Source organism: Ursus americanus, chromosome 3, assembly GCF_024610735.1.
Source record: "Ursus americanus isolate L20-20 chromosome 3, mUrsAme1.1.p, whole genome shotgun sequence".
Classification (NCBI taxonomy): Eukaryota; Metazoa; Chordata; class Mammalia; order Carnivora; family Ursidae; genus Ursus; species Ursus americanus.
The window spans coordinates 33,122,324-33,137,292 of record NC_142129.1 but is presented as its reverse complement, the minus strand read 5'-3'; the positions used below and the strand labels follow the sequence as shown (position 1 = coordinate 33,137,292).

At 34.2% G+C, this 14,969-nt stretch overlaps 1 protein-coding gene across 5 annotated transcripts in view; it reads right to left on the bottom strand.

The window, feature by feature from the left end:
- TFEC (transcription factor EC) overlaps positions 1-14,969 on the bottom strand; it is a 229,715-nt gene that overhangs the window by 90,725 nt on the left and 124,021 nt on the right. The window contains exons 1-2 of one of the 5 annotated variants that reach the window (XM_087860873.1): positions 7,845-7,944; positions 2,641-2,720 (exon numbers count right to left, since the gene is read on the bottom strand). The exons of 3 other annotated variants lie outside the window; for them this stretch is intronic. In XM_087860873.1, the coding sequence (XP_087716999.1) occupies positions 2,641-2,679 (39 nt within the window). In that variant the 5' untranslated portion in view covers positions 2,680-2,720; positions 7,845-7,944. Of the gene's footprint in view, positions 1-2,640; positions 2,721-7,844; positions 7,982-14,969 lie in introns of those variants that run through there. One more of the 5 variants, XM_045792802.2, reaches the window with a different exon arrangement.

Sequence of the window (14,969 nt, the reverse complement as noted above, 5' to 3'; positions counted from 1 at the left end):
TAGAGTGCTTTTAGAAGTTAGAGTAGCAGTTGGGATTACAGGTTTTGGAATCAGCCTACCTGCTTCAAACCTGGGCTCCTTACTGACAAGCTGTGTGTCTTTGGGCCAGTTTCTTCCCAGCGTGTAAATACCCTTGTCTGTACAGTAGGCACAATAATACTACTCAATTCCCAGAATTGTTCTAATTACCAAATGGCAATGGGAACAAAGCACTTTCAATAGGATAGAGTAAGGAAGACTAGCCATGGAAAGGCATCTGACCAGAGGAAGAAGGTCCAGCTCAAGTTCACCATAACTGTGAGAGCATTTTTTCAAATAAAGTATTTCTATAGAGTACTAGACTGCTTTTACACCAATGTCTTATGTTTTTTTAAGTCTTGCCCCAATTAATAGTTTTATCATTTAATATCCTTATAATTTCTAATAACAACACTAATAAGCATATGGCTAAGGTCTCTAGGTCTTCACTCTATGCTGGCATTAAGCAAGGTGCTTTACCACCACATTCTCATTTATAACCTTGAAACCCAATGAGGTATATCAGGTTTCCACATGAAGAAAATCAAATTACATGAACTGTCTGGAACCAAACAACTGGTTATGACAGAGCTGGTTTTGAAAACTAACCATCTTTAAAACCTACACTCATTCTAATATGTCATGTTTCTAAGTGACCTACAATGCAATAAATATCTAATTAAGAATAACGAACGTCTGGTTCCTCCAGCAAAGAATAGTTGATATTGAAGATTTGGGACTTCCTAAAGAGAAACATTTGTCTATTGGGCCTCTAAAGGTAGTACAAGTAACCACTGACCTATCATATCCAGAGTTCATGTTCTTTCCCCTTTCTATATTGCCACTTTGAGTTTCAGAACAATAAAACAAAATAACTGGAATACAAAATTCACATATTCCAGAGGACTTAGAGCTGGGCAGGATTTCAAAGACTGGCTGAGTCATCAAATACAAAGTAGAATGCCTTGTTAATTGAAAATGGCTGGAGTGTCAATTAATAAGCTGAAAACTAAGCAATAGTTGTGACATCAAGACCATTTCATGCTGTTTTCTTGGGTGATTTTTCTGTCATTAATAGAAGTAGTAATTTCAGATGATAATGTGCACAAAAGTCTTTAGACTCTGAAGGAACATGAATGAATGATACTTCTGGGAAGAGCCCAGGCTTCTAACTAAAACTCAACATAGGAGGGTGCAATCCAACATACAGGATTAACATCTCAGGAGACTTGCCCGAGGTCAGTTCATCTCTCTGTGATGCCTTATCCTCTAGATGGAAATAAAAACAGTGAACTCCCTTAAACGTGCCCTATGGTCTGATTAAAGATTGAAAAGGTCTCTAAAAATCCACAGTACTCCCAGGGAAAAATGCTAAATATCATTATAATTATTACACCAAATGCCATAATTTGGTCTCCTCAGATTCCCTTTTTATGTAGATTCCATCACACTCTGACTTTTGACTTTTTGCCTCTCTGACCAAATCTCCAATGACAAAGCAAAGGGAAATGTTGAGGCAATTAGTAGGAAATGGAAGCAATTAATTCCCTTTTTTAGTGGAGACCTGGCCTCTGTGAACGAGTTTAACCAAAAATAATCAATGACCTTTCTCTGACCAAACTGAAGGAAATCTACTTGATATTTGTCACTGGTTATCCATCTACTGCTTCAACATTAATGAGTCTTTTCACTTTGCCCCTTTCTTTTATGAAATAGAGCCATCTATTCTGGTCCCTTGTTACTTCTGCAACTGCTATTTTTGCAAATCTAATACAGTCAAAGACCTCGTTATCCATGTGTAAGCCTGGAAACCATTTTTAGCATAGCATGGTTTCTGATTTCCCCCAACCTTTCTCCCTTGAACTGTTTCCCCTTCTCTACAATAAAGTTAGGATCTTCTTCAAAATGAATGAAATAGAACAACAAAGATAAAGTTTAAATCTAAAAGTGACCAAAGGGGAAAAAAAATTATATAGTTTACCTAGGTCTAAGCACCATGCAGATCTAGAACCAAGTCACTGCCCCATCACTTACTCACTGGTTACCTTGGACAAGTTACCAATCTTTCAAAAATGGAGATAAGAGCACTTGCCTCAAGGGTATTTTCAGGTTCAAATGAGGTGATACGTGCAAAGCCTTTCACACCTGATGAGAGCCCAATCAGTGTTAACTCTTATCAACTGGAGAAGAGAAGACTACAGGTAATAGAGCTGCTTTTGATATTCATGAAAATTCTTCTAAGATGACTGCTACTCAAGCAGGAGTAGTAAACAGCCACCATCTCCTTTTTATCCCAAAGTAGAGAACTTACTATTTTAGCTTAGGCATTATTTCATAAATTCTTTCCTTCTAGCATATTCTGGAATATTTTTGCTTGCTATTTTGTTGTTGTTTGTTTGTTTTGTCTTCAGACAAATACATCTTAAGCAAATGGTCAAAAGTTTTGTCATACATTTCTCTGGGTGTGCTCAGTAAGGCTGAATATAAGTGAATTTAGATACTATTTAGTATAACCAGTACTTCATGTTGAAACTAATAGAAATGTGAATGAATTGACACTACATCCTCAGAAAATATGGAAAAGTACAGATGACCTGTGAAGAAAGGCAAATTAAAAGTTACCTCCCGAATTATGTAGAGTTGCTTCGTTCGGTACTTCATTTTGGTCTGAGAGCTCTGTCCTAAGGCAGAGTCCTCTGAGCCTGTATTCAGGAAAGGATATTGAGAAAAAAAAAAAGGCCAGATATATGAGATAGTAGCCCATGGTTATGTTTCATGCTCTGAAAATCTGTCAGAAATGTGAGATCAAGGACCCCACAGGGAAAAGGAGAGAGGTCCTCCCTTTGGGCTTCGACCTAGATTTCCAATCTTGGAGTTCCCACATCCAATCTAAGTTTGATATCCCAGGAGTGAATTCAGAACTACTCTTCAGGCATATGAGACCAAACTTTAACACCACCAGACCCCTTGTCCTTCACACTCAGTCCCAGCCCTTGCCCTTCACTCTCCACAACAAATATTAATTCAACTTAGAATATTCAGCACACACACACACACACACACACACACACACGCACACACACACAGACTTACTCAAAGTCACATGGCAAGTTAGTAGCAAGCTAAAAATGCTGAACTCTGACTTCCCATTTCAGTGTATTCTATCAGCACTAAACCAAGCAACCACAAAGAAATCACGGAATCACTTGCAAATATTTTCTTGGCCCACTGGTTTGGGAGCTAATCCATGTTCGATTTCAGTGGTTATTTCTATAGTGGAAAATGACACGGTCCACCACCTTTGATTTTCTTATGAAGTAGGTTCTATCGTATTTTTAGCAAAGCACTTGCCTTCTGTTCTTGCCAGAGGTGTAACCACTTTGCAAAGTATTACCCAGAGGCACATACTTGTCCTTGTTCTCTTAAAGCAGATACAGGAGCACCATATAAACAAAATCTAAAACTAATGGCTCTAGTCTTTTATCCCCCCAAACTGTGTTCCAAATGGCCAGAGATATCCAGCTAAAACACAATCAGATCAAGCTACTCCTCTTGTTAAAATCCTAAAACCCTTAAAAGCATAGTTATGGTCTGCCCCCATCTTAACTCTCCAGCCCTACTTTATGTTATTCCCCACAATGATCGCAGGCTCTAATCAAAGACCCCTGGATGTGCCATGCTTTTCACAACTCTGCACATGCTAGTCTTTTTGTCTGATGCCTTTCTCCTATCCTTTGCCTGCCTAAAGAATAGCTAATTATTTTTCAAGGGTTCTTTGAACCCTTCCCAAACCCCCAGACTCAGGGAATTGATACATACTTTTAAAACTTGTCAGTGAGATTAATTGTTGAAAAACCTCAAATGCTCATTGGCAGGTTCCCTATCTTAGGCATCTTAGTTAGCATCCTTAAAAACTGATGTTGCACCTGGTACACTCCTCTACTTATACACCTTCAACTTAACCAACTTACATAGATATTAACTAAGTTATTGTTCAAGACAAAATTGCACATTCCCTACCTTCTCCAGAAGATGGTGTCATCAGTCATCTTACTGGGCAGACTCACCCACTGATTTGCTCCTACTCTAAGAGTTGATACACTCAGATTTTTCCAAACACTATATCCCTACATGTCCACAATATGTCAAAAGTCTAATAAGAAAAAAAAATGGTTGTTTGCAATAAAAACAACAATAGATGGTTTATAATTGGAGAGCAGAGAGAAAGTAAAGAAAGTTGAATATACTTATGGGAAAAATCTTGAATGATAGGTATAATTATGATGGAAAGAGCAAATCATCCATCATGTGAAAAGAGCCTTGCATACGTGAAGGACAATCATAAGCTATAGAAGGAAAAAGCAATTGTCTAATTGGAGAGAAACATTTGCAAGTATGACTAAAGGATCAATGCCCTTTTGGCCTAAGAATAATTAAGAAGAAGTCTAAAAGTTTACCAGAGCTTAAAGTCTGATGGTAAAAATGCTGCTGATAAAATTTCTATTGCAGACCTCAGATTGTTTGGTAGGTTCAAATCCTTTCAAGTCTGTACAGGATCAAAGGCAACAGAGATTATAAACATCTTAGCTGCTGAGATATTTCTTGCAGACACTAGCTGAGATCATTACCTGTTTATAGGCAGATTTTCAAAGTAGTAGATACTGGTCTAGATTTTGGGGGCAGTGGGGAAAGATGGTGGATAGAATAAGTTTTTGGCAAAGGGAAGATAAAAGGACACAGCAAAATATCTGATTGAAGAGATAGAGAGTCCTGGCTCAAATTCTTATTTGGATGGAAATACATCTAAGCAAGCTGAATATCTTTCTTTTTTTTTTTTTAAAGATTTTATTTATTTATTTGACAGAGAGAGAGACAGCCAGCGAGAGAGGGAACACAAGCAGGGGGAATGGGAGAGGAAGAAGCAGGCTCCCAGCAGAGGAGCCTGATGTGGGGCTCGATCCCAGAACGCCGGGATCACGCCCTGAGCCGAAGGCAGACGCTTAACCGCTGTGCCACCCAGGCGCCCCTGAATATCTTTCAGAACTTAATTTGTTCATGTGCATATGAACTTCTGTATTGGAAATATGTTCACAAAATAAGAAATAAAGAAAGGAACAAAAGGGAGGGATGAAGGATTCTCTGGCAGGGTAGAAAAACCCAGAGAGTGAATCACATTGTATTCTAGTACGCAGATGGAGTAAGAGTCTTTCAGGAAAGGCAAGAAATGATTTGTAGATACTCTTCCATGGTAACTCTTAGGAATGAACATCAGGGAGCATGGGAATCCTTATTAAAACTCAATCTCTACTTACTAGACTCATTCCCTTCAATTGCTTTTTTTTAGTTCTATTTTTGAAATCTCACTTATTCTTTCAAACCTGAAGAGTTAAAAAGAAAAACAGCAACCTAATGGCTAGGATCATTAGGCCCAATCTCCCATTGTATCCTGAGAGCAATTACAACATCCATAACAAGGGTTTTCTCTCCTTGACAAATCCATTCCTTAAACTGGTCACCTGATGAAATTCTACAACCTACCTTACTATTTCACTTTTCAATAATACAGATTCCCCCAATTTTTCTGACGTTTAACATAAACTACCTATAATACATTCTCATACCATTCTTTTTTTTTGCTGATGAGTAAGTGGCCACACTTCCCATGCTCCAATGAATACAACTTAATGGAATCACATAATGTTGTATCCACTAAGCCCTCACAGGCAAAGCGATGTCTGCCAAATCTTTGCTCTGTCTCCAAACACCTGCACCCCAACCCACAGACTCCTTAACTAGCTCCTAATTCACAACTCTATAAAATAAGGACTATTTTTATACATTAGTTTCTTGCTACTCATTCTTTCTATGAAACTACTGTTAAGCTCTCCCCTCAGAGCTCATGTTTTTGAGGACACTTGTGGTTCTTCAAGCTTTCCTCATACATCCTCAGCTCTATGCTTCACAGACTCTTTTTCCTGATCTTAGTAAACACAATCAGTAAAACCTAAGCGGGGAACTATATGCTGCACTCTACATTTGTTTTGTTTGCCAATTAGCATAAAAGTTGCAATCTGCTAACAGTAAACACCACCTCTTTAGATCTGCTATCACTCTGCTGCTTAATCCAGTATTTCTTACTAAAAGAGTTAAATTTATCTCCATGAGAATCTGGCATGTCTAACTGACTTCAGAAAATTTGATTTGTACATTGATTTCCAAAGAGTTGAATGATCCCATTTCCACATGTATAATTATGATTATTATTTTATCAGTATCCATCGTTATCCCCTTTGAATCGTATTTCATTAGATTATTTGAAATGATTGTTTAAGAATATTTCATTTCTTTCGGTTTCTCCTTTCCTGTTTCTCCTTTTTGACTATTCAAACCTGTTTTCAAAATTGTTTTCTACTTCCACTGTGTTAATTACTACAGTTTCTGAAAATTTAACTTATGCTAGATACTTACATCATATTTAAATGTCTCATAATTATTTTGGTTATCTAGACCTTATAACAAACCCTGTGCCACAGTCATTAAAATTAAGCTGACGCTTAAGAAACATTTTTCAACTTGTTTCATTTTTGACATCAGCTCCAAGTTTCAGTTCAACAAAATATACTCATTTAGCTGTTCTACTGCTTTGTAATGAAACTGAAAATTTTAAAAATAATATTAACAATAATCAAAAACAAAAAAAATAGACAACATGGAAATTATACATATTTCATTAGTTTTAATAGTGAAAAAAACCATTTTATTCTCAAAATGGAGATCACAGATTTGGCCTATTTAAGGTAGTTTCCACCAAAAAAGTAAAAGATTTAGTATTCATTCAAAAGTGACTTGAAAATGTAAAGCTATGCTTAGATTCAGCTAAAATAGAAGTGAAGCAGAATGGTCTGAATAATTTTGATAAGAAACTCCCATTCTGTTTCAGTTTGCTTTGTTGACACAGTCTCTGAATAGGGAAGAACTAACTGTGAAGGTTATTTTAGTGTCAATGTTAAATGAAGTTTCCAGTAAATAAGTTACTAATTAAGCTACCTGAAATGAATTAAAGATTACTTCAGATTTATTTTTTTCTTAAAATGTCTATTCCCAATGAGACATTTTAAGGCAATATTGAAAGTATGGGATTATAATTCACAGAAACAAATATGTAAGAAATGGATGTGTACATGTTTGTATGTGTACAGATATATACATAATCTTCAAGTCCCTACCACAACTCTACTAATTATAACAACTGAAAACTATTACTACAAAAAGTTATTGCTTTCAGATATTTGACATCTCCTATACAAATTTTTCAGATCCAAATCTTCATTTAAAAAACCAGAATAATTTTTAACACCAGAAAAATAACATACACTAAAGTACTATGTGATGTTAATTCAGCTATGAACAGAACTCATATTTTCTTACTGTTAAAAGCCAATAAGATATATATTGCTAAAATGTAAACAGAAATTAACATTTACTCATAACATATAAGATGCAATAAAATGTTAAATTGGTACAATTTAGTAAATATCCAAGAATATTAAACCGGAAAAAGAATTTGCTTTGCTCATCATGTATTAAAACAGTGATTTCTACATCTTGATTAAAAATAAGACATTAATAAAGTTTCAGATATATTTTACCTAAATTATAGCGAATCACAGCTCAACTACTCTAATATCATGATACCTAATGATCATGCAAGATGAAACAATAATTATAAGCAAGCCACACATATCAAAATAAAATAAATATTGATTAGACTTGTCTTCATAGTTTGTTTAAAGACAGAAAATTAACCTGCCAGTTTAGTTACCTACCAGCAATGATTGGATTCTATCAGTGTTATCACCTCTATAAACAGCACCAAATCATAATCCCTCTTCCCATAACATAAGCACCATGCCAAAAGAGACAACCAGAGTAAATGATCTGATCATGAATAATGAATAGTTAGGGCTGGTTGGAATCCACTTAGTTGAGGAAAGAGAAAAGAGAAGTGGCTCATTAGGGCATTTCCTGAAACTTGGTTGGAATTTCAGTTAAGGAAGAAGAAATGACACAGCAGTTTCAACTAGGGGAGACTTCCTTTCTTTATCTGAAATATGCTACCAATTTGAGAAACAGCACTCCAACAAAACTAGTCCACAGTAATGTGGCCACAGTAAAAGCTCTTGTTGATCCCGTTATTGCCCTGTAATTAACATTTCTTCCCAGAATATACACAAGCAGTGTGTGGTTGTTATCAAAATGGACTAAGATCCCACATCTATTGCAACATGTTAAGTCTCACATTTAACAGTTCTTCAACAAACTGCCCCGCACCAATTTTCAGGTTTTAAGAATTGCAGTTTTGTTTAGAGTGTTAATAGATTTTGAGTTTTTGCTTCAGACCATCAAATTTCCCATATTTCATATAGTCACATTTACCTTACATGTGATTTTACACTCAAAGTGATTCCAGGATAATTTTCATCTTGTCCAAGAATATTTTATCTTCCTATGTAGATGGAAGATCTATAATTCAGCTTATAAGATTTCAAGTAATTTTTTTTTCATATTCTAGTGTAATCTATATTTTTAAGGAACATGAGCACTGGATACTCACTGCCTTTACAAATGAAACTTTTTAAAAGGTTTCATTTTATGTATTAGTTATCTGCATGAACTTAAAAATCTAAAGATGCAATTTTGTTCCCACACTATAATTATAAAATTATAAAAAATTATAAAATTATAAAAAAATACTGAGAAAACTACATTTATTCTATAACACTAACACCATTTGCTTCCTTTATCTAAATCTATATTTTAAAACAATATATGAAGCAAAACATTCCCATTAATTACTGAAGTTTAATGCAAAGGTTACATTCAAATTTCTCTTGCCTTTGTGCTTTAAAAATTCATGCAATTAAATTGACATTTATGTTTTTCAAGGAGTGGAAGTTATGTGAAAATATCTCAGCATTTTATATCTTGCTTGAAGAATCACAAAATTATTAAGAAAAATTCTCTCATTGTCAATAGCAAAGTTTTGAGTCATCTTACATTTCCTGATGATGTTATCATACATTTAAATCTCTGAGGTGATGGGAAGGAGTAAATACTTAATTTAGAGTAAAACTCAGATTAATATTAGAAATAAAAAATAAGATTGATATGAAACTTGTTAAGAAAGAGAAACACTTGGGACTTTAACTCATATTAGAAACTAGTTTAGATTGAATTACAGTTTAAAATACATTTTTGTGACTCAGAAGGTAAGGTTTGAAGTAGTATTACTATATGGGCATACATTTTGGTTTTGAAAAGTTGTAAATGCACACATGGTATATACACCTGAAGAAATAGGCACCTATGTGTTAACAGTGTTTATCTCTTAAAGTGGTCCAACAGAATAGTTAAGTTAAAAAAAATTTTTTTTACCTATAGTTTCTATACTTTATATAATAAACATGTATGTTTTTGGACTAAAATACAGTGTTAATGTAAAAAGTAGGCTATACATCAAAACTCTTAGGGATAGTATACTACTTGTGTGATACTGCATTCATAGAAATACATGGGGGCACAGGGGTGGCTCAGTGGTTAAGCCTCCAACTCTTGATTTCTCCTCAGGTCATGACCTCAGGGTCATGCAGTCAAATCCCATAGGGCTCCACCGCTGTGCTCAGCACAGAGCCTGCTTGTCCCTCTCCCTCTGCTCCTCCCCCTGCTCTCATTCTCTCTCTTTCTCATAAATAAATAAAATCCTTTAAAAAAAAATACATGTTTGGTCTTCTCCCTTGGTTCCTGATATGGTGAGAGGAGCAACTTTTTAAGTTCATAATAAGTCCCTTTCAAACATGTATGGCTTTATGTTAATGAGGTAACTTGCTGGGCCCCTAAATAGCTTCAGGTTGGGGGCTGGTTGCCAGAGGAAACAACCATGTGATTAGAGGGTTATCTTTCTAAGTCAGAGATTTGATCATTTTTATTGTCCTTATCTATAACCATCAGAAACTTCCTACTGCTTAAACTTTGAATCCAAATTCTCTAAAAGAGCTTATAAAAGTTTTTATAACCAAATCTGAGTCTGGGCTTCAAGCTTTATTAGAAACATCCTCCTTTCCTTCTGCTTAGAAGGTCTTGCCACAAGAATCTCCTTTTTCCAAAGTCTAGATCATATCTGACCTTCTGTCTGATAAGAACTGAAAGAAAGAAGAAAGAAAGAAACAAACTAACTAACTAAATGTACTTATGTGTATGTGTGAACAGATGGAACTTTACACATATTTCTATGGTGTTAATATCAATATATTTTAATACCAAATACATTTATAAATTCAATATAATATCCATCAAAATTCTAGTTGCATTCTATGGGTATTTCTATTATTACTTAACTAAGAATAATAAATAAAAAACAGGCAAAATATTTTTAAAATAAAAATAGTAAGTACACTTGAAAAATAAGATATTGAACACATTATGAAACTACACTAACTAAAACAGTTTACCACTGGTATATAATAGAAAACTAAAATCTTCTGCATTTTTGGAAATTTAGTATATATTGAAGGTTGTATGTTATATTAGTAGGAAATTGATATATTCTTCAATAAATACTCTATGGGTAAATGACTAACAATTTATTGAGAGAAAAGGAAAGAGAAGTAGAGAGAGAGAGAGAAACCCAGACCTCTACTACACCAAAAATCTAATTTTAAAATCTTAAAGATTTAAATATAAAAATTTCAAAACATCATTTAGAAAAATGTGAGTGATTATTTTATAACCCACAGAGTAAGGGTTATAACAATAAAGAAATCTCCAACATATTTGATTACATAAATATCAAAAACTCACTAAGAAAAGAAGTATTTTTTTATAATTTGACAAAACAAAAACTGGGAAAATGCTTTTTTGTCTGTAGCTACAGAACATAATATGTAGTTAATTGTCACCACTGCATTATAAATGTTTCATTATTTTCTTTTTTTGTCTTCTTACCTGGAAACATGTTTATTGCTGGATAGGATTATAACATTTTCTTCTTTTATTAGTGGTGATTCTGTCTTAGTCTTATGACATTGAAAATTATGTAAACTACACATCTCTCACTTATCCTAGGCAGGGAGTAAAGAATCTAGGATACTCATCCTCCCCAAATCTATCAATCACTGTTTTCAGGCTGCCTCCAAGGAAAATTCCCAGACAAGTCCTGCCCAAGTTACACACAAGCAAAGTGGATTCTGTCACAATGAGGGCAGCCCTCTGACAAAACTCCCATTGCAGACTGTTGGAAGACAAGCTGTCATTCACTGAAACAGTAAGGGGGATGTGGAAGTAGAGACAACACCAACAGTCTCTGCTCCAAGGATTTAGAATTGGTGCCGCCATGCTGTAGACAGTCTATATTAAATACTAAACCTTCATGCTCTTTACATTAACTTTCCCATCTAAACTAATACCATATTTGTTTATTTACTCATTTGCTAATAAGTTCCTATTGAATGCCTACCATTTATCAGGTACTAGGATACAAAGAGAAACACACAGTTCTTACCCTCAAGGAGATTAAAATCTAAAGAATTTGAAAGATAAATCACCCATGGTTTAAAATAGTTAAAAGACAGAAAAACAGTAATTTAATGGGATAAGATTTAAAATAACAAACAAAAATGATATAAGGAATGAAAGGATTGTTTTCTTATATCTGATTTTCATAGGAAATAAGATATTGAACTAAGAAATGGGATGAAAGTAGAGGATGGTGGGTTTCTAAAGTAAAACATATTTGGGGGCATTAAGGTAATCAATAATATATAATGTCTAAGTTAAATAATGTTTGCATTAAAAATATTAACAGATCATAAAGGAAAAAATTACTGCTTGCCAAATGGCAGCTAACACATTTTGGAAAGGACTCAGAGAGTAACTCTACAGATCTGTAAAAAGCAGAGAAGGGAGCATATTAACCCTTCAACAAGGAAAAACAACACATCTGTTGTTAATTCAGATTGCTTTCATAGAAGTCTCGAAGATAAAAGGTAAAAATCTTTTTAATGGAAATTGATTTTATAACTATACACCTGGGATGTTGAGGGTATTTATGTCCATAAATACGACTTTTTCTTACCAACAAGTAGCTTAATTAAAGACAATCATTACTTTTTAGAAAATTTTCAATTTGATCAACACTGAAGAAACCTAACTTCTCTCTTAAAATGAAATCAAATAAATCAAAGGAAATGATATATCTCTTCCAAGAAGTTTGGGAAAAAACTCCAAGATCAATATTACCATAGAAAACAAACAAACAAAATCAGTTGTGAGTATGCAAAACTGAAATTTATATGTCACTCATAAATAGGAATCATGCTTTTGGAAAGATTAATATTTAATTCAGTCACTTGGCAAATAACTGGCATCGATTATTTAAAATTCTGATTTCATTATCAGTTTGGGGAAGTGCAAAAGTTAGAAAGTTAGTATCCCATGTTTTTATGTCATAACTCCAGAATTTCTCTTAATAACACTTTAATAAACACCAAGCTCAAATCTGATCTTGAATTCTGATATTTAAGAACTACAGACCATTCAACAGACAGGAGTTAATCCTACTAAGATATAAACATTGAAACTTATCTAGATTTCTACTATTTCATTAGCACACTAGTTAGTATAATTTTTGTAAACATTCAAAACATAAAATTGCTCTTAAGTTTTATCCTATCAAAGTTATTATGTCCTTAACAAGAAGCAACCAGGCAAAAGGGCTGTGGAACAGCAGTAAAATGTGCATATCATTATATAATTGCAGTAGTCATTGTTTTTTACTTTTAAAATACTCTTCATCTACCTCAGTGAACTTCAGAAACATCAGCTCTTAAATCCACCAGTATCAGCAGTAGTGCATGGACTTATCATTGTCCCATGATAAATGGGTAAATTCTATCAAGAGAATCAAATGACTTTTCCAAGTTTTTCTGTCCCCAACAATTCAGTTTTGAAGAATAAGAAGTCTCTGGAAGCCTTAAGCCATTAATATAATTTAATTCTTCTATGATGCCAAAGGCTTTAAGATTTCCCTAGAGTTGATGTTTGATCTTGATCTTGGCATACACTAGGGTATTAAACAAGAACCAGCCCTTCTGAAAATTATGAAGTAGGCAACATTTGTCTTTAACATGAAATCTCTATGTCCTTTTCCCTTCTGCCAGATAGGCACCATGATTCCTTATCATTTGCCCATTTTGCTGTTATCTAAAACTATTTTTAGAAGACACTCTAATTAATTCGTTATACACTTTATTCACAAAGGTATAAATGACTGATAAGATTTAAAATATTCTCCCCCCTAAAAGCATTTGCATTTGGAAGGTAATGAATCTTTAAGGTAAGGAGGGAAGATATATTTAAATTTGTGAAGGAATTATTATTTATAAAATTCCAGAAATCAAAAATATTCCATGGAGGCTGCCATCTAATCTGAGCACTGTTAGACTAGACAATGTATTATCCATAAAGTAAATAAAAGCATAAAGCTTCTTCCTTTGTAATGTTAGGATGTTTCAAATGAGATGGCATGTCCCATGACTGACATTGCAGCTCCCTAGAGATTGGAAAAATGACAAATCCTCTACATCTGCCAAAATCATACAGTTGCTCTCTGTCAGACAGGGAAGGATAGGATATGTTGTTGAAACAACTCCAAAAAACCAGAATGTTAAAAACAAAATGCTCTTTCATACTCTACATGTCCAGTGTGGAATAGTGGACAGTTCTTTACCACAGTTATAAAGGACCCAGCATAATGGAGACCCCAAGTCCATATATGCTTTCAATACCACCGACGCAGGGAAAGAAGATGTCGAGAACCATATACAGGTTCTTAAAGTTTCTTCAGGAAGTGACTCACTTCAGTTTATCATTCATTGGCTGAAGCTATCAAGGGCCATGCCTAGTTCAAAGGAAATTAACTTGCAATCCTCCCGTGTGTTGATAAAAGAGAACAGGGATATTTGTTATTAGGGCCAACGACTATAACATTCTCCTAATAGCATTTAATACATCAACTTCTCCCAGGGAATTACTCTTCAGTGAAGGTGTGTTTTTCCATAATGTCACCTAAGAAGTTCAGTCCACCCAATAAGAAGCTGTGAGCTTTATTCTGAGCTATTTCACTATAAATACAAATAAGAAGAAAGACTTGGTACAGGAAGAGGAAGAGAAACAGACAAATAGCTGAAGATGGTAATTTTGATCATCGTGATTTGGAGAGATAAGAAATAAAATAAAAACAAACTATGTATAAGTTATGTATGTTTGTCATTATTATGATGTTTGTTCTCAAGATCTATTTCAAAAACACCTTCCAGGATCTATCTACATGGGGGAAATTGTCACCTTTCAGAGAAGCATAAAAATATGAGAGAGACATTTTACAAATACATATTTTGCTATAAGCAAACATAAAGCTTTCCTGAAGAAAGTATAATAATTGTAACAAAACACTTATGTTTGAAGGAAGAAAATCTGGAATGGGTAATAAGAGCAGAGATTTGGAAGAAGAAAATGTAGAAATACTTTTCCGTGTTTCCATTTTGAGGTATCTTTTTTAAATTCCTATAGAGGTTTAAAAAAATGCCCATGCATACAAAAGAATCATCAATGCACATCTCTTGTTTTAATTTATATTTTTTCATTGACATTTTTACCTACAATAAAACTATATTCTGACAAAGTAAAATAAGAAGAAATGGAAGGGGGGAGAGATCTAGATGTGAACTGAACAAAAAGAGTAGAATGAAGCAAGGTATAAATGTTCTGTTAGAGATAACCCCTACTCTTGGTGACCAGAAATGTCAATGGTATCTAAGTTCACTTTGGTCAGTAGGGAATAAGGCAAAGTAAAATGAGGCTCGTAGGATTTCAATAAGGGTGTTAACAAATCCCAA